General features: G+C 61.7%; 1 protein-coding gene across 5 annotated transcripts in view; it reads left to right on the forward strand.

Annotated features, from left to right (window-relative positions):
- Positions 1-18,467, forward strand: part of ARAP1 (ArfGAP with RhoGAP domain, ankyrin repeat and PH domain 1) — a 70,843-nt gene that overhangs the window by 40,435 nt on the left and 11,941 nt on the right. For all 5 annotated transcript variants that reach the window (XM_059723063.1, XM_019481886.2, XM_019481926.2 and 2 more), the window contains 20 exons: positions 3,338-3,407; positions 3,877-3,997; positions 4,480-4,670; positions 5,165-5,271; positions 5,354-5,553; positions 6,019-6,104; positions 7,985-8,167; positions 10,503-10,677; positions 12,473-12,607; positions 12,775-12,910; positions 13,144-13,246; positions 13,549-13,744; positions 14,016-14,061; positions 14,668-14,831; positions 15,611-15,823; positions 16,133-16,238; positions 16,461-16,608; positions 16,873-16,959; positions 17,444-17,512; positions 17,884-18,001. In XM_059723063.1, the coding sequence (XP_059579046.1) occupies positions 3,338-3,407; positions 3,877-3,997; positions 4,480-4,670; positions 5,165-5,271; positions 5,354-5,553; positions 6,019-6,104; positions 7,985-8,167; positions 10,503-10,677; positions 12,473-12,607; positions 12,775-12,910; positions 13,144-13,246; positions 13,549-13,744; positions 14,016-14,061; positions 14,668-14,831; positions 15,611-15,823; positions 16,133-16,238; positions 16,461-16,608; positions 16,873-16,959; positions 17,444-17,512; positions 17,884-18,001 (2,654 nt within the window). The remainder of the gene's footprint in view (positions 1-3,337; positions 3,408-3,876; positions 3,998-4,479; positions 4,671-5,164; positions 5,272-5,353; positions 5,554-6,018; positions 6,105-7,984; positions 8,168-10,502; positions 10,678-12,472; positions 12,608-12,774; positions 12,911-13,143; positions 13,247-13,548; positions 13,745-14,015; positions 14,062-14,667; positions 14,832-15,610; positions 15,824-16,132; positions 16,239-16,460; positions 16,609-16,872; positions 16,960-17,443; positions 17,513-17,883; positions 18,002-18,467) is intronic.

Here is an 18,467-nt window from a genome sequence, read left to right on the forward strand (position 1 = left end):
GGAGGTTGGCATAAACCCCCCAACCCGTGACTCCATCCTACCCAGTGCCCTGGGGCTCTGGGCTGGCTGTGACTGGCGTCTCGGCTTCCACCACTTCCTCCTCCCTGGGCTTAATTTTTGCTTCCAAAGAAGCTGCTGTTACCCAACCTAGCTGGTTTGCATATTAACTCTGCACCCCCTGCTGGGAAATAGCCTGGAGACTGTAAATCAGCTGTTCCCAGCAGTGCAGGGAAGGGAGGGCTGAGCCAGCTGCTGATTAAAGGGGCCATTGCTTCAAAACGGCTGGATCCAGAGCGGATCTTGTCTGAGCCGGCCTATTTTTTGGCTGGCTTCCTATTGCATTTCCTCAGTAGCCAGGCAGGGGGGGATCGGTCTTTCCCCGAGGAAAGACCTGTCTGGGAATGTGTCTGTAGGAATTTCCAGGCCTGATCAGCCGGCCCCGGAGTTGGTTACATATCGGATATATTAGGAGGGAAAACCCAGCGTGGCTGATATTTGGCAGCACGTCAAGGACTCAGGGGTGCTGGGTTGGATCAGGGCCCATCTGGCCGTGGCACTTATCTTGGACGCTAGCAGCTGCTTTGGAGGAAGGTGCAGCCCCCGCCAGAGAGTCTGGTCCTGGCAGAAAGGCTCGGATGGCTTGGACAGATGCTACTAGGGTCCCTGAAATTTTGACTTGAATGCTCTGAAATCCTGAGGCTCATTAGGGAGCCCAGCAGTGTGCATGAGTGTGAGTTATCCCTGCGGTGAGTGGTACCTGGACTCGATGCTTTCAAGCAGCCCAAGTCCCTCAACCCCCCTCAGCTGCAAGATGAAAATGGAAACCGTCATGCAAGGCAGAATGGGGAATTGCTTAAGTCCAGATACCCGCAACCCCTCCACCTCTTGTGACGGACAGACATAGCTAGGGAAGGAGGCTGGTGGTAGCAGAAGTGAAAGCACTAATTCAAAAAAGGGGAGAGTTGATGGCAAAAAATCCAAGTGAGAAGATGGGGCCTGCGGGAAGCGTATCAGGGGATCCAAAAGAGGACTCGGTGCCCAGAGAAGTTGAGGATAGCAAGAAGGCTGTTTAAGGATGTGGGGGAAAAAAGGAATCGGAGCAATGGCTTTATCCAAATGGTAGAAACATCGACGATATTGCAGAAAAGGCAGAACCGCTCCAGAAATGCACGGAGTTTGCATTTCGGATAAAGACAGATGGTTAAGTCCCATCCTATGACGGGGAGGAAATACTGTCCATTCCCAAGTTAGCTGAAGAGGATGTGAAACAACACCAACTGGAAGTCAGCCAGTTGTAAATCCATGGGTCCGGGTAGCAAGAGTTTCAAAAGAACCGGCTGAGGAGCCCTGGGGCTCTTTGCAGAGCTGCAGGACACAGGGGATGCTACAAACGACTCAAGAAAAACCAGTAGTGCAGTGGGGTTTAATAAGGATGAGTGGGCTGATCTAGGTCGTATTCAGAGCCTGACAGCGATCCCATGCAACATAAAGGAGCAGCTGACACCGGATGCTCCTCATAAAGAATTGCACATGGATAGCATCATTAAAGATGGTCCTGGTGACTGGAAAACAGACCTTAGCAGCATACTGGGGTGTCTTGTTTGGATGATGGTGATAGGGCTAGAGGCAGTAACAGACTCTCAAAGGCCCTTGACCTAGTAGCGTGTGGCATTTGGGTTGAACTAGACTGATACAAATCAAAGTGGCACCGGTCAAACTGGTCCAACAGCTGGATGTGAAGTGGAGTGTGGAGGAGCAGCCTGTCTGCTCTTGGCTCCAGGCCTTTTAATTGCTAATCAACAAGCTGGAAACATGCACCCCGTCCTCACGGAGAAAGCCTGCTAGTGACATGGGGCTTGGGGGAGCAGGGGGCTCCAATGGGAGCTATGCAAACCAGCTGCAAGGCAGGCCACTAGCAGGGGGAAAGGAGCCCCGGGAGTGGGTAGATGTCCTGGCATTTCACCGGCTGCACGTGACCTCCCCGAGGGCCAGAAGGGCTGAGCCGTGCCTGCCCCAGACCCAGAGGGCTGTGAAATAAGAGGAAGGGGTGTACATCACCAAGGCACCTGCTCCTGAAGTGCTGCTCAGATGTCAGGGAAAGATGTGAGACCCTGCGGCAGGGGTCAAAAAAACGCCAGGACACGCAGCTGACCCAGGGCTGAGGGGCAATGTCGGTCTGGTGGCCGAGCAGTCTTCAGTCCAGCAGACACTGGCACAGCGGGGCCTGGTAGCTGGGCGCTGGCGTGGGTTCGGTCCCCGTGGCCCCTTGCTCACAGCACAGGTTTGACCAGTGAGGGCATTTGTGCAACGGAGTTTGTCCAGGCCTGGATGGACTCTCCATCCCTGAGGATCTTTAAAACAAGGTCCGGTGTTTGTCTGCAGGAGATGCTCCTGGAGGAAGCAGGCATGGTTTCCCATGCCCTGGATTAGCCTGCAGGTGAGCTGGGTGCTTTGGTCCCAGCTTTATGGCCCAGGGTCCTTCCAGGGGGATTTATGATCCCCAGCATGGGGATCTGTTGCATCTAGGCCGTCTCCTGGCTGAGCTCTTTGTAGGAAACCACTGTTGATTGTGCTGTGTTGTGCTTGAGCCCTGCAAATGCCACGGAGCAGCAAGGCACCGGGGCGTCAGACCAGCTTGGAGCTCCAGGCCTTAAGGGCTGAGATACAGCCAGGCAGAGCCAAGCCACGAGCTGGCCGTGCTGATATGACACAGCTGGGCTAGCCACAGGGGAAGGGGCATTTCTATGGGCACGTGGTCGAGATAGGACCTCCTTTCCTGGCCTGGGATGGGGCAGGGGTGGGCACGGGAGCTCTGCAGGTGGCACTGATGGGCAGTACATGGATTCTGGCTGAGCCAGCAGGAAGCACTGGTTAATCAAAGCAATAAAAGGGAGATAAAGGGATGGGGAGGGATGGTGGGAACATGCCTTGCCTGTCTGCCAGCCTTTCCCATGCTTGCCTGCCTCCAGGGGAACCCCCACCCTGGCTATTGGGGCTTCTGCTCTGCTCATCGCTCCTCCCATCCCTTCCCTGTGCACCCGATGCTGGTGGAAAACCAGTCCCATTGGATCAGCTGGGCTGGGGGAGAGGGCCCTAGCACGCTAGCAGCAAGGAGCAGCGGTGCAGGGGTCTGCTTGCCTGGGCAGAAGCACGGAGATCTCCTCCATCGCCTCGTGCTGCCGAGTCTGCCCGGATCTGCTTCTGCTTCTCGCCCCCTCCTCGCACCCGCTGCTGACACTGCAAGCTCTTTGGCACAGAGAGCCCCAGGCACGCTGTCCTTCCTCTTCTCGGTGTGGCTGCGGGGAGCTGCTCACAAGCCTCTCTGACCCTTTTGTAGGTCCTACATCTACCAGAAGCGCTGGGTGAAGCTGGAAGCCGACTACCTCCGCTATTTTGACAGCGAAAAGGTGAGGGTTTGAGGCAGCTCCAGGGGCTGGGGCACACAGTGAGAGCTGGGAGACTCCAATTCAAGCCCCTGCTCTGCCACATATGCCCCGTGTGGCCACGGGCAAGTCACTTAGCTGCTCCCTGCCTCAGTTTCCCATCTACACAGTGGTTGGAGCACTCTGAGGCCAGGAGATAAGTTCTCTTGGAAGTTGCCCCTGGAAAGATGGGGTCCTCAGCATGAAGGCTGTGCCAAGCTGTCTCCGGTCCTGACCTTGCTCTGCTTTCCGTGGCGAGGACAGGAGGGGCTGAGGCCAGCAGAAAAGATGTCTCTGGGGTTGGCGGGGCTGCTCCTTGGAGCTACGGTGGGCTGTGATCTCTCCAGGAGCAGCAGGGCTTGCTGGTGCTCCCCTCCCAGAAATGCCAGCCCCGAGTACCGCTGCGGGCCCAGGCTGCCCTGGGCTGCCATGACCTGCTCCGTTCTGCCCCCAGGATGCCTACTCCAAGCGCTTCATCCCGGTGACCTCCATCACCCGCGTGACCGCCATCGGGGACCAGAAGTTCGAGGTGATCACGACCAACAGGAACTTTGCCTTCCGGGCGGAGAGCGACGGTGAGCCGGGGCCCCGATCCTGGCGCGAGGGGGGAGGGAAACTGCTCCCCAGCACCCTGCTGGGGGCTGTGCCCTTCCCTTGATAAAGGAGCCAGTTGCAGGTGGCACTGGGGGCTTGGTGCTATGGCTTGCAAGGTGGTGACTGGGTTGGGGAGCCCCATCCCTGGAGCACTCCCAGCCCACGGATCTTACTGCCAGGCTCCATACTCACTGCCATCCCCGCTGTCCTGGTCCTGCCTGCTCCTGAGAGCAGATCCCTCCCACCCCCTCGCCGGGGTAATGACAGGTTTTCCCTTTTCCCCCCCAACCCCATGCTCTGGGGACCCCTGGAGATGCTCCCCCTGCCCTTAGGAGGTTGCATTGACCCGAGAAGCAAAGGACCAGCCTCAACGCCCTGCTCCAGCCTGGATCCGTGGGCTCTGTCCCCAGCCTTTTCTGCCCTGGGGCAAGGCCCGGCTCTGAGCCTTCTCCTTGCCTTGCAGGGGAGAGGAGCGAGTGGATAAGGACCCTGCAACAGATAGTGGACGAGCGCAAGGTGAAGGGCACGGAGAAGATGTCCACGTTGCAGCTGGACGCCGCGGACAAGTTCGGCTTCCTGGAGCTGCGGGGCTTTAAAAACAAGCTCTTCGTGGTGGTGGTGGGAGACAAGGTCTTTCTCTACAAGAACATGGAGGTGAGGCTCCGTGGCATCGTCCCCTCCTGGCTTTCTTCCCTCTTCCAGCTCCCACCCTCTGGCCTGGTGCTTACCCCGCAGGCAGGGTCACAGCTAGCCCTAGGGGCCTCCAAGCCGAGGCCTGGTCCCTGGAGTGCACGGTGCTGCACATGCACGCAGAGGGAAAGGCAGCCTGTGACCAGGCAGGGCATGCAAAGACTCGGGGGTAATCTAAGTGGCCCCTGACCTTACATGGGGAGCCTGTGGAAGAGCCTGGATGAACCCGGGTGTCTGGAGTCTGGTGCAGCAGCGTAACCTTGAGCCCTGCCAGCCACGCTGGGTGGTCTGGGATCGGCACACAGGGACCATGGAGGCCACGGGTTGGCATGCCCATGTGTCCCTGCCTGCTCTTTTCTCCATCGTCCACCCCGCCGCCCCAATAACCAGCCCCTGGCTGCTTTCCTCCCCACCCCAATCCTTCCTTCACCTCTCCCTGGCCGCTCTCACCCCGCCAGGATTGCCGGCTGGGGATCGGGATCACTTACATCGAGATGAACGTGGGGAATGTGAAGGACGTGGACCGGAGGGGCTTCGATCTGACAACCCCCTACAGGGTCTTTAGGTGAGTTGGGGGGTGGGGGCTGCATGCAGCATCCCGGAGGCGCTGGGCCCTGCAAGCAGAGCTCAGCATCCTCCCTCCCCAGCTTCTCGGCGGACTCGGACCAGGAGAAGGAGGAGTGGGTGGAGGCCATGCAGCATGCCATTGCCGAGGCCCTCTCCAACTCGGAGGTGGCCGAGAGGATCTGGGCCACGGAGTCGAACCGGTTCTGTGCCGACTGTGAGGCGCCGCAGCCCGACTGGGCCTCCATCAACCTCTGCGTCGTCATCTGCAAGAGATGTGCAGGTAGCACTTGCCGTTCGGGGATGGGGACTGGCACGGGTAGGGGAAGGGGGTCCCCTGGATGCCCGCTGCGGGGCTGGGATCCCCCCAGGGCAGCTGAGATCCCGCTCACCCTCTGTGCAACCTGTTGGCCTAGGTGAGGGGTCATTTGGGTGGGTGGTACATGAGGGTACCGTTGCGGCTGGCTCAGTGAGTGGCTTTGACCCTGATCCTGGTGGAGAGGACCAGCCTCTCGGCAGCACTGAAATGTGTCACAGCATCAGCTGCATTTGCAGTCTTGGGGAGAAGCACCCAGGCTGCAGGCTGATATCAACAGATGGGGAAACTGAGGCAGGGAAGCAAAGGAACTAGCCAGATGCCCCGGGGGCGAGGTGGGAGCAGGGTTACCCAGCCTTCCTGGCTCCTAGGATGATGCCCAATGCCTTGCGCCATGAACACCCACTTACAGACCTCTTGCGTGACCCACAGGAGAGCACCGGGCGCTGGGCCCCGGCATTACCAAAGTGCGGAGCCTGAAGATGGACAGAAAGGTGTGGACGGAGGAGCTGATCGAGGTAGGGGGCAGATTCCCACTGCAGGGCCGGCTTTGGCGGGAGTGGGTTCGCCAGCCCTGGCAGCTTCCCCACCACCTCTCGGGTAAAACCCTGCCGCGGGCAGGAGACACGGCTTACGGCTCTGGAAGGACTTAGGCCTGGGCATGTAGCTGCTTCGTCTGCTCGCTCTTACTCCAGCAGCAGTGGGGCCAAACCCATGTGAAAGTGCTGCCTGCTGCTGCAGGGATCTGCAAATAAACCCGTCCCGACGTCTCCTTTCGGTGCCTCTTGGAGAAGCAGATAACAGCTGTCTGGGAGCGAGGGGGGCCTGAGGCTGGAGCAGGGGGGCCCTGCCGGGAAAGAAAGCATCGGCAGCCCCACCTTCCCCCTGATTATATTTGGAAGGAGGAAGATGGTGTCCTTAGCCTTGCTGAGCTTTCTGGGTGGGGAGCAGCTACACCCGGAGTACGGCACAGCGCTGCTGTGCATCCAGATGTTGCAGCAGGCACAGGAGGGACCCGGGGTGCTGGGCTGGGCTTTGTGGATGCAGGGAGTGGGGAGGGTATGAAGGAAGGAAAGCCAGGCCTCGCGGGGAGAGTGGTGCGCGCGTGCCTCTCCGCCCGTGGTCTGTGTGGAGCCGGACGCCGCGAGGCCGAGGGCAGGGAGAGCTGCAGAGGGGCGGCGGGGAGAGGTCAGGCATGAATCAGGCATGTGCTCCCTGCAGCAATGACCCCAAAGCAGGGACCCCAAGCCCCCACCCCAGGCGGGCTGCATGGAGTCCAGCTCTGGACCCCGTGCCAAGCAGCAAGACCCCCCCCCCCCCCCCCTGCATCCCAAAACCAGGCTGCTGGAAGCCAGCGCCCAGGGTGGCCCGAGCTGTGTCCGGCCTCTGCATTCCAGCCGCCGCGGCCCCACCCCGGAGCCGGCTCCCACCTCCCGGCACCGCCTGCTCCCCGGGGCGCCCGAAAGCGCTTCCAGCTGCTTTCTCTGGCTGCACGTTGCACTCCCTTCTTCTTCCACCTCCTCCTCCTCCTTCCCCTTTCCTGTCAGGCTGCACCAAAACCCACTTAACCCCTGCGGGGTCGTGGCAGGCGAGTGGGGGGGGTTGGCAGTGCTGCTACTCTGTCATAACAAGTCAGCGACTGTAGCCCAGCGTGCAACCCTGCATGGGCACCGAGGAGGGGGCAGAAAGGAGTGCCGGGTGGATGCAGATCGCTTTAAGGTGACGTGAGGGCCTGGTGTCCTCTCTGTAACCTGCAGCTGGAGCCGGGGCTGCTCTCCAGATGTTTTTCTGTGGCAGGAAGGGTGGGGGGGTGCGGCGTTGGCTCTGGTGGCCAAATAATAGGAACGGAGGCCAGAAGCGAGAGTGGTGCAAGGAGCGCCGTGCTGCCCTGGGTGTGGGGTGGGGAAGGCTGCACACCTCAAAAGGCTATCAGTCCAGAGAAGGGCAGCAAGGATGATCCGTGGCCTAGAGGAGAGACTGAAGAGGCCAAGCCTGGGCAGCCTAGAAAAGGGTTGACACCCCGTGCCCTGCCTCCATGCAACACGCAAGATGGACCTAGGGTTCGATCCAGCCCATGGCAGTCGTTATCTGTGTGATGCCCATGTGCCCCTTTGCCTGCATCCTGGATGGTGCCACCCTGGTCACTGCCAGAGCACCCAGAGACCCGATCTCTCTCCCCTTGCCCTGGGGAGCCCATCCCCGTAGCGTCTGATCTCCATGCACACACTCCTGTCTCTGCTCAGCCCTGCTTGCCCTGCTCAGCCCAGCCCTTGGGGGCAGCTGCAATGAATCTGGAGGCCTGGAAAGGGGGAGCACGGGGTGGCAGGAAGGGCCACGGCAGGGCGTGGGGAGGCCACGCCGCACCCTGCTCAGTGCCCCTGCCCTTGTGTCTCTGCAGCTCTTCCAGCAGATCAGCAACGCCGTGTCCAACCAGTTCTGGGCAGCCAATGTGCCCCCCAGCGAGGCCATCAATGCCACCAGCGGGACCCACGAGAGGCGGCACTTCCTTAACGCCAAGTACCGGGAGGGCAAGTACCGGCGCTACCACCCGCTCTTCGGGAACCAAGAGGAGCTCAACAAGGTGGGTGGCCCCTGGAGACTCCCCCACCCTTGCCTGAGCTTGGCGATGCCACGGGTTCGCCGCCACGTGATCACAGCCCGGGCTGGGTGCTTGGGGTAGGCTTCCTGGCTTGCAGCCATAGGCTCCTCCACGTGCGGGGCTCCAGGCAGCAGCCTAGGATCCCCGTGTTGGCTTTGAACCTGCAGCCCAGAGCTGCAGAGCCCAACGGAGGAACCGGGAAAATGCCCCTGCTCTGGAGCTCTGCAAGCTAGTCCTGTCCTCTGCCCCCTCATTCACTGGGTAACCTGGTCTCTGTGCGTGGTTAATTGCTGGCTGTTAAGAAGCAGGAGCTGAGCTCAGTCTGGGCTGCTCTTAGGATTAACGAGCTCACAGCACTTTTCTGGCTAAACTTTGGCTGCAAAATGGCATTCCTGCCCCCTGCAATCCCCTGCCCAGAGTGTCAGGGGCTGTCCCATGCACCAGCGTCACGTTGGTAGCTGCTGCGTTCCACCCCAGAGGTGGCTGCATTGCCTTGGCCTCATACCCCGTCTGCAAACATCTAGGAGGCAGCGGGGGTCTGCGTAGCCAGCGCCTTGCAGTGTGCACCCAGCTCTTGAGCCCAACGTGCTGGGGTACAGGAGTGTTTACGGCCTCGTGTTGCGGGGCCTGGACTGCATGGCATGTCAAGAAAGATGTGGATGCATTGGTAAAAATCCAGGGGAGACAAATAATTTGGGGCTTGGGAAATGGGGCAATCCAGCAAAGACTGGAAGAACTGTGGGGGAATGGATAACAGCTGTCAAGTCCCCGATGGGTGGTTGCCCGAAGGATGGAGATCGGCTCTTCTGTGGCCGTAAGGGACAGGACGAGGAGCCGTAGACTCAAGCTGCAGCAGGGGCAATAGGAAGGATGTCCTGGTGCTGCAGATGGGTCTGCACGGGGAGGCGGTGGAGCCTCTCTCCTTGGGAGTTTTCAGGTGCAGGCAAGATGCACACTTGTCCAGGCCGGTCCAGACAGAGCCGACCCTGCCTCGGGCAGGGGGCTGGACTGGATGGGAGTGCCGGAGGGCCCTGCCAGGCTAATGGGGGCAGGGCGCTCAAGCCCGGAGGAGGCAGCAGTAGTTGGCTGGTTATTGCCAGTGAGCCAGCTGGTGGATGATGCTGGGACTCCCGGTGCCCCGGGATTGCAGCTGACTGCAATTTAAGTCCCTGCTCCCGGAGCACAAGTTTGGCTGTGTTTTGAGGAAGCGATGTCTTCTGAGCCAGCAGGGAGCCGCCGGGTTATCCCAGCGCTCTCCCTGTGCACCGCGCCAATCCCTGCCCCGCTGTCCAATTGCCTGCTCTGCTTTCTGCTCCCTGCTCTCTTTCCCCTGGGTGATCTGCTGCTCTGCCGCCTGTTCCCTGCCCCGTGCTCCCTGCCTGCTCTGCTTTCCACTCCCTGCCGCGGTGCTGCCTGGCCCCCTCTCTGATCTGCCGGGTGCCACGTGCACCAGCTTCCCGTGCCACTCGTGGCACGCGTGCCACGGGCTGCCCCTCACCCCATTCGAACCTGTTGCAGTAGTTAGGCTGTTATCCTCCCCAAAGAAGCAGCCTGCAGCTGGGGGCATCACGCGTGCTTTGCCAGTGCCATGCACAAGTGTTTCCCACCGACGTGAGCCGCCCAGGCCTCAGCAGGGTGCATGCAGCCCTTGCACCATTGAGATCACGGTGCAAATGGGGGGCTCCGAATAAGTCACTTCCACCCCGGTCCCCATAGCCAGGCCTGCTTCAGCGCTGCAAGAAATGGGCTCGTTTCCCTGCACCCAGGGGAGTGGGCAACACCACTCTCCCTGGAGGGCTTTTATTGCACCCCCTTGCCTTTTGCATTGGGGATTATCCATGGAGCCAGGCATTAGCCAGGGCAGGGGCTGGACCGAGGCCTGGCACCAGCCCAGCCGGCCGGATCAGATTGCCGCAGCTCTGGGGTTTGGCTGGCGGAGAGAGCCCAGACCCCGCCCCGGCTGGGGCCGCCGGGGGGAGAGGAGCGCAGGAATGCCACATGTGGGCTTGTTTGCTTTCTGGCTGCAAAGCCGCACCGTCCCACCCTGCGGCTGCATGACTTCATCCCGGGCTCCTTCGGGGAAAGCTGCACGCCGCGGCTGCTCCAAGCCGTCTTCCGCCCCGCAAGTCCCAGCCTCTTCTTGTGCTTGCCCGGGAAGGCGGCGAGCCCTGCTGCTCACCGGGGTCCCCCCCCGCCCCTTGCTCTCGGCTGTGCTGGCTCCCTGGCGAAGGGCGAGGGGGCTAGCTCCTCGGAGGAGGCTGCTTGCAGAGTCCGTCCAGGCTCGGGCTCACCCCTTGCCCTCGCCCCCTCGCCGCAGGCCCTGTGCACGACGGTGACAACCAGCGACCTGGCGGAGACCCAGTCCCTGGTGTTCTGCGGGGCCGAGGTGACCTGCTTCACCGGGGACCCCGACTTCCCGACCCCCATCGCCTTGGCTGAACAGGCTGAGCAGAGGCTGCAGGTGGAGTTTCTGCTCCATAACAAAACTTCAGGTAAGAGGAGCTTGGTGGGGGGCAGTGCCTTAGCTGTTGGGGGTGGACGAGCTGAGCCAAGCCTGGGGCAGGAGACCTGGGGCTCTTCCTGGCTCTGCTACCGATGTGCCGCGAGACCTTGGGCAAATCACCGCGCCTCGGTTTCTCCTGTCTGGGCAGCTCCTTATCCCACTCCCCCCACAGCCCTATGCTGTGCAAAACCCTCTCCCCTCCACTGCTGGGGCTTACCCACAACTGACCCCTCCAGCTGCCAGCCCTGGGGGCTGCCTGCTCCTCGGCCTCGATGCCGAGCCTCCTGGAAATGAGTCCCCCGCCTCTCCCCAGGTGTCGCGAGGGCATCCTGAGACCAGTGAGTGCTGCATGCTTGGAGCTGGGCTGGGAAGCCCAAGCTGGACGCCCAGGGCTCTGCTCCCAGGACCCTGCCATCCGCATCCTTCACCGTTGCACCCAGACAGCTCGTGCCCGGCTCAGCCCCTGCCTGGAGCCCAAGGGGAAGAGATTCCCCTGTCTCCGGGCAGCTCATCCCCATGCCCTGCTGCTCTGGCCATTGGGATGGTCTTCCCAAGCCCAGTTGCACTCAGAGTCGTGGCCGCCCCTCTCCATTGCTCTTCCTCCAGGTATTGGGGGTCTCGTGGCCCGGACAACGGGCCAGTCAGCCTGCCCCCAGCTGCTGCCTCTGCTTGGCTCGTTGCCTGTTGCTGCGGCTGTGTTTGCACCGGGGAGGGGGATCAGGGCTGGGTGTTTTTGGAAGCATCAGCACAAGCGGTTAAGAGCAGCTCCAGCTGCAGCCTTGGCCCGCGAATCAGGGGTCATCCCGGCCAGCGCGGCTTGGCTCCCAGCTGCACTGTCTGCAGCGAGCGTCCGGCGAGATCTGAGCGGAGCAGGGGGGAGCCTGCACAGGGGCATGGTGGACAGGCCTGGCCCGGGGGGGCTCCAGCCTGGTCTGATGCCACGTGCAGAGGTGCCATGGCAGGTCTCGTGGCAGCTTGGCCATCAAGGGCAAGGCCAACAGACCGTGCCAGGCCTATAGAGTCAGAGACCCCTGCCCCAGTCCGCTGCATACTGCATCCCGCTCCCTCCCTGTTCCTATCTGCTTTGCACTGGGGAAACTGAGGCACAGAGCCATGAGCTCACCCCCATGGCGTGGCCTCCAGACCTGGGAGCCACACAGCCTGCCATGGTGCTAGTTGTCAGGAGACCCTGGGGGGACGGGTGAAAGCTGTGCAGTGCCGAGCGCAGGACGCCGTTTGCAGGCAGGGCCACCTCACCTCGCCACCATCGGTGCGTCCTACAGTCACCGATGAGATCAGCCTGTTATCAAAGCTCTGGGTGGAAATGGAAGTCCCTTAGCTCCATTGTGCAGATGGGCAAACCGAGGCCCAAAGAGACCTGCCTCAGGCTGTGCAGGGCAGAGCCCCCAAGCTGTTTAGGAGCTGTCCTCCCCCCCTCCGACCACCTGATCCATGAGCAGGGAATTTAGTAGCGAGGGTGGTCGCGCTCGGGCCCTGGGCTGGGCTCCAGGGGTTGAGGAAGCGGATCCTGGCTCCGCACCAGCCCCGGGGGCGGCTGGCGCCGGATCAGCCGGGCCCAGAGCTCCCCTCCCCGCCGTGGAGGCAACACAATAGAGCCATGGGCCGGCTTAGCGGAGCGAGAGAAGGGGCTGTGACAGCCGTGCCGTGCTCGGAGCCAGGGGCTTTGTCCCAGGGCTTTCTCCTGGCCCCGGGGCAGCTCAGACTGGAGCCTCACCCCGGCCCCTGGCATGGCCCAGCCTCACCCGGCTTCTCCTTCCCTGCAGAGATCCCCCGGCTGGAGATGCTGAACAGCGAGGACAAGCACTACTCGGTGGTCCTGCCGACCGTCACCCACAACGGCTTCCTCTACAAGACGCCCTCCATGGCCAAGCCCGTGCACGAGCGCAAGGCTCGGGAAGGTGGGTGCTGCCGCGGTCCTTGGTGCTGCGCAGGGTGGAGAGGGCCCAGCCCTTCTCCGCGTCTGCAGCGCGGCTGCCACCCTGGCCACGATGATGGGGAGGCAGTGGACGTGGCTGCGAGCCCTGCCTTTTCTGAGCCCCGCTGTGTGTCTTCCTGCTCCACGCAGAGTTCAGCCGCCGGTGGTGCGCCCTCAACGACAGCGTCCTCAGCTACTACGAGAACGACCGCAACGCCGTGCCCAACGGCGAGATCCGGATGAGCGAGATTGTGTGCCTGGCCACCCACCCACCCGACACCCACGGGTAAAGCGCTGGGCAGCAAGTCTTGCTTCTCCCCCTGGGCACGATGCGGGCACTGTCCTGCCCTGTCGAAGCCCCCCATGCAGCATGAACTCCATCACTGCTTGGCTCTCCGGGGGCGCATTTCAGCGGTCATGGGGGGAGCTGGGGGAGGGCAATGCTACCTCCTGGGTTGGGAGCCCGACCTGGTGAGGCATCAGCTGCAAACCCCTGCCCCCATTCTCCGCCCCGGGCAGGTTCGAGAGCACGTTCGAGGTCTTCATCGAGTCAGAGAGGCTCTACCTGTTTGGGCTGGAGAGCGCCGAGGCCGCGCGGGACTGGGTGAAGTCCATTGCCAAGGTCAGGAGCCTCTGGAGCTGGGGCGGGTAGGGGGGAACCAGACATGGGACCCCTTGGGGTGTGTGGAGCTGCACATGGGAGAAGTAAGCAGGTGTCTCTCCAATCTGCCGGCTCCTTGGCCTGTGCTTTGCTCTGTTTTTGTCCCCCACTGACCCCGGGATTGCAGCTTCAGGGTGTAAATGGAGGGTGCATTGCTCCTCCACCTTGGAGCCTCTCCCGGAGCTGGCAGTGCGTGGCAGGGGCAGGTTGCATGGCTGCATGGGGTCCGACCACCTCTCTTCTCCCCCCGCCGCCTCCTCCAGTCCTTCCTGCCGCTGGTGGCCGAGCCGCTGCTGAACCACGACTTTGAGCGCATCGGGCGGCTGCACTACAAGGGCGGGCTCAGCCTGCAGCGGGCCAAGGAGGGCTGGTTCGCGCTGGCCCAGTCCACCCTGTACACCTGCTTCGAGGACAGCGAGAAGGAGGAGGCCGTCCAGCTCAGGAAGCTGCAGGAGCTGTGTAAGGCTCTTTCCTTCCCGCCGGCCCCGGGGTCACGCCGTGCCCCTCTTGCCTTGCCCCCACCCAAATCCAGCTGCTCCGGCAGACCCCGGAGCGCTCCATCTGCATTGCTGTGCAGCCAGCTCTGGGGAGGAACCCCCAGCACTTCCCAACCCATGGGGCTCTCCTGCTTGCCCCTCTTGCCCAGCAGGGCTTTCCCGTGGCACAGATGGGCGCTGGGGCAGGGAGGCAAGGGACAGGTGTTGACGGGCCTCTGTTTTCCCATCCGCAGCCATCCAAGGAGACAACGAGGTGTTGGTGCTGGTGGAGAGGCGCAGGTAAGGCAAGGCCTAGCTTGGTGGGGTGGGATTGAGGCAGGGACACCCCAGCCCATCGCCAGCCCAGCCTTGCTGCCCCCTCCCCCTGGGACCAGGCCCTACCCAAGCAAAAGCAGCAGCAGCCCCGAGATGCTTCTGGTCTCCTCTGGGACCCTGCAGACATAGTCCAGGCAGCATCACTGCAAGGAGGGGATGACTTTCGGCAGGGGGAAGGGGACGATGTTTGGGTCTGGACCTGGATGCAACCAGGTGGGGCTACAGGCCTGCGAATCGTAGCGGTAATGTCTCAAAGAGCAGCGGGGCTGGAGGGGAGCTGCCGAGGTCACGTCTAGTCCAACCCCTGCTGGAGGCAGGATCAGCCCTGTCCAAACCAGCTTGGACAAACCCAGTGTCCGACCTCTGAGCAACACGACACAGTCACCCCTGACACAGCAGTCGGCATCACACCCAACCCTGGGGCTGACCGGGCAGCACCCTGACCCCCAGCCAGCGCCCACACCCAGGGAAGCCCTGATGCATCTGGCTTGGGATGCTGAAGCCCAGAGGCATCTACCCTGCTGGCTGCCCCCTCCTGAGCTAGTGTCCTCCCATCCCCTCTCCCTGCAGGACGCTGTACATCCAGGGGGAGCGGAAACTGGACTTCCTGGGATGGGTCACTGCCATCCAGAAGGCAGCCGGGAGCTCAGGTGACACGCTGTCTGAGCAGCAGCTCACTGAAGCCGACGTGCCCCTCATTGTGGACCGGTGCATCGACTACATCACGCAGTACGGTATGTGTGGGCACGGGCTCTGCTCTCGTGTGCCAGCCGGCCGTGATTCGTACCAGCCTGCATGCCCAGACCCCCAGGCCAAGGGGAGACAGCGTGGAAGAGCAGGGGCTAGTCAGTGGGGCAAACCAGGAAGACGGGATATTTAACATACTCATATATGATCGGGAGAAGGGGGTGAGTAGCGAGGTGGCCAGATTTGCGGGCAACACAAAATTATCCCAAGTGCCAAAGGCCAAGGCAAGCAGTTACAGGAGGATTCGGCATGACTGAGCGAACGGGCAACTCAACGGCAGATGAAATTCGGTGGAAATAAGTGGAAAGTGATGCACCGGGCAGAAATAATCCAGACTAGACCTACGCTACAATGGGCTCCGCATGAACTGTTACCACACGCAGGAAAGGGATCTGGGAGTCGTTGTGGGCAGGTCTCTAAAAACATCAGCTCTGTGCTCAGCAGCCGTCAAAAAGGCAGACGACGTGTTGGGGATGATTAAGGAGGGAATTGTGAACAAGATGGAAAGTATCACAATGCCCCTTTATAAATCCACAGGGCATCCACGCCTTGAAAAATGCACCCATTTCTGGGCCCCGCACCTCCAAAAGGAGATAGAAGAGCTAGAGATGGTGCAGAGAAGGGCAGGTTTATAACAAGTGCACCAAGGGTGCAGATGCAGGGGCTGGCTGGGGGTAGCCAAGTGGGTTGGGGTTGTGGGGGTAGGGAAGCCGTGGCAGCTGGGGGGTCTCTCTGCCGTGCTGACCCCGCCGTCCTCCCGGCCCAGGGCTGACGTCGGAGGGCATCTACCGCAAGAGCGGGCAGAACTCCAAGACAACGGGGCTGCTGGAGATGCTGCGGCGGGACGCACGCAGCGTGCGGCTCAAGGAGGGCGAGCACCAGGTGGATGACGTCTCCAACACGCTCAAGCGCTTCTTCCGCGACCTGGGCGATGGGCTCTTCACCCGGGACGGCTGCCAGGGCTGGCTGAGGGCCACAGGTAGGTGTGTGCTGGATCCCTGCCTCTCTGGTCCCACCGTCTGGTGGAGTCCCTGGCTCTGCTTTAGTGGGTAGCGCTCAAGGGGCCTCTGCCACCTTGCTCTCCTGTGCCTCAGTTTCCCTGTCTGGGAGGAAAAATGTCCAGCAAATCTACAGCCTAGGAAATGACCTGCTGGGTGGCACGGAAGTGGAAAGGGATCTTGTGGAAGGGAGTGGGGAAATGGATGGAGTCTGGTGAAGGTCCTGCTGAGCCTGGCGGTGGGTGCTAGGTGCCAAGCCACCCCTTCTCATGCTGTGCTCCCTCTGCCAGCCCTTGAGAGGGAGGAGGAGCGGATCAGCGAGTACCGCCGGCTCCTGAATGGGCTCCCCACTGTGAACAGAGCCACCGTGAAGGCCCTCATCAACCACCTGTACCGGTAAGGACAGCCTGGCACGGCCTCTGGGCAGGGGCTTTTGCAGGGTGCAGGGCACCCTGGGCCTGGGTAGGCGGTGGTGCCCTGGGAGTCTCAGCAGAATCATCCCACCTCTGCCACCATCCCCCGAGGAGGTAGGCCAGGCCATCCTGAGCAGGACCAAGCCCCTGCTGGCGTCATGCGTGGGGATGGGCTCAGCAGGGCTCAGACACTGGCTCTTCGCAGGGTGCAGTGCTTCTCCGACGAGAACCAGATGACTACGCACAACCTGGCCATCGTCTTCGGGCCCACGCTCTTCCAGACAGATGGGCAGGACTACAAAGCGGGTCGCGTGGTAGAGGACCTCATCAGCCACTATGTGGTCATCTTCAGCGTATGTACAACACTGCTGACCTCCAGGAGGGGGATGTCCACAGTGTGGGACTGCCGGGGGGGATGCCTGGGATGTGGGACTGTCCTGGAGACGTGCACCCCACTGAAACCCTGCCCAGGGGTGAGGGGGGAGCTGGTGGGGAGCAGCCGTGGTGCATATTTGGGGCACCTGGCATTTGCTCAGGGATAGGGCAAGCAGGTGGAGGGGCTGCTGTACCCGGTCTGTGGAGGGTTTGACCTCTCTGGGCTCCTCTCTCCTCGGCAGGTGAATGAGCAAGAGATGAGGCGGCAGCAAGACGAGATCACGGCCATCTTCAAGATGCGGGTCGCGGGCTCCTCCAGCGGCACCCAGGTAGGGGCACATTGGCGGTCTCCGATCGGAGGCTTCAGGTGGGAGATGGGCCTCCGGTGCTCAGCCAGCTGCCCTCGGTCTCCTCCTGGGGGTCTCTGTAGAAAGCCCTCCAGTTCCAGTCCCAGACATTTCACAGCGCTGTGTGTGCCAGCGCTGCCCACCTGCTGCCTGGGGTATGAACCCCTCCTAGAAGTGATGGAGCTGGCTAGCCCAGTCCTCTCCTGACCCTGGAGGAAAGCGCTTTCTCAGCCTTTCCCTCCCCACAAACGGCACAGGGGCCTGCCCCTGTCATAGCAGCTTTTTGACTGCAGAGACCCGTCAGCAGCAGCGTGTCTGTCCCCTCCAGATCTCAGGGTAATTGAGGTCGGTGGGTACCAGATGCACCGGGGTGAATGCATGGTGTGTCCATGCCCAGAGATGGGGCATGGGGTTGGAGGGGAGATTTGCCCTGTGAGTCAGAACCGCTTCGGACCTTCCCTTGCAGCATGCCGGGGACTTCATCTGCACCATCTACCTGGAGGAGAAGAAGACGGAGGCAGAGCAGCACGTCAAGGTGAGGAGCTGGAGGCGGGTAGGGCCCTCAACGTGTGGGTTTTGGAGCCCGCAGGGCCCTGAGGAAGGAGACCCACGCTGCTCGGGCACACAGCACGGTGCAGGGGAGGCCGTGGCTAGACACTGAGGGAAGTGTGGGGACTCTCCATCACTGGAGGGGTTCAAGGAGGGGTTGGTTGCCCAGCCCCTGGTGGGGGATGATCTAGGATTTGACAAGGCCACCATGCTGCTGATCCAGGGGCTGGGATGTAGCTACATGGTAGGGGCGCATCTTCTCCAGACAACTGGAGGTGGTTGAGTGCTTGCTGCAGCGGGCCTGGGCAGGAAGGCATCGCCTGGGGATGGACGTGACGGAGCCTTCCCCCCGCACAGGTCCCGGTCTCTATGACGGCGGAGGAGCTGACTTTCGAGATCCTGGACCGGCGGAAGATTGTCACGAAGGAGAAGGATTACTGGAGCTGCTTTGAGGTCAACGAGCGGGAGGAGGCAGGTCAGTGGCCAGGCTGGCACCGCTGGGGGGTGATTCCTACAGCCAGGAGCACAAAGGGATGGAGAGCCCCAGAGACGCACACAGCCACGGACCATCCCACAGGGCTTCTGCCTATCTTCCCGCTCCTAAATACCTTTGCAGGCTCGGCTTCAGGGTCCCTTGGGATCCCACGTTCAAGGCCCCTGGCATCAGCAGTCGTGTTTGATGGACTGGGTCGTCCCCTCTGTCCCAGCCCAGCCAGACTCTCAGACCGGCTCCTGGGTCCAGCAGCCAGGCCCTGCTACCTGTGATTGCTCAGGGCCCTTGCAAAATGCTCCTGCCGGGGCTCCGTGACGGGACCCTTCTCATTGCCCCTGCACAACTCTGTATCTTGCCACCCATTGATCCCAGCCCTTTCTAGGGCCCCCAGGGCTCATCTAGTCCCGTCTCCCTCCCTGACTACAGCTGCACACACGCGGGTGCTTTG

The sequence above is a fragment of the Alligator mississippiensis genome, chromosome 1, assembly GCF_030867095.1.
Source record: "Alligator mississippiensis isolate rAllMis1 chromosome 1, rAllMis1, whole genome shotgun sequence".
Lineage (NCBI taxonomy): Eukaryota > Metazoa > Chordata > Crocodylia > Alligatoridae > Alligator > Alligator mississippiensis.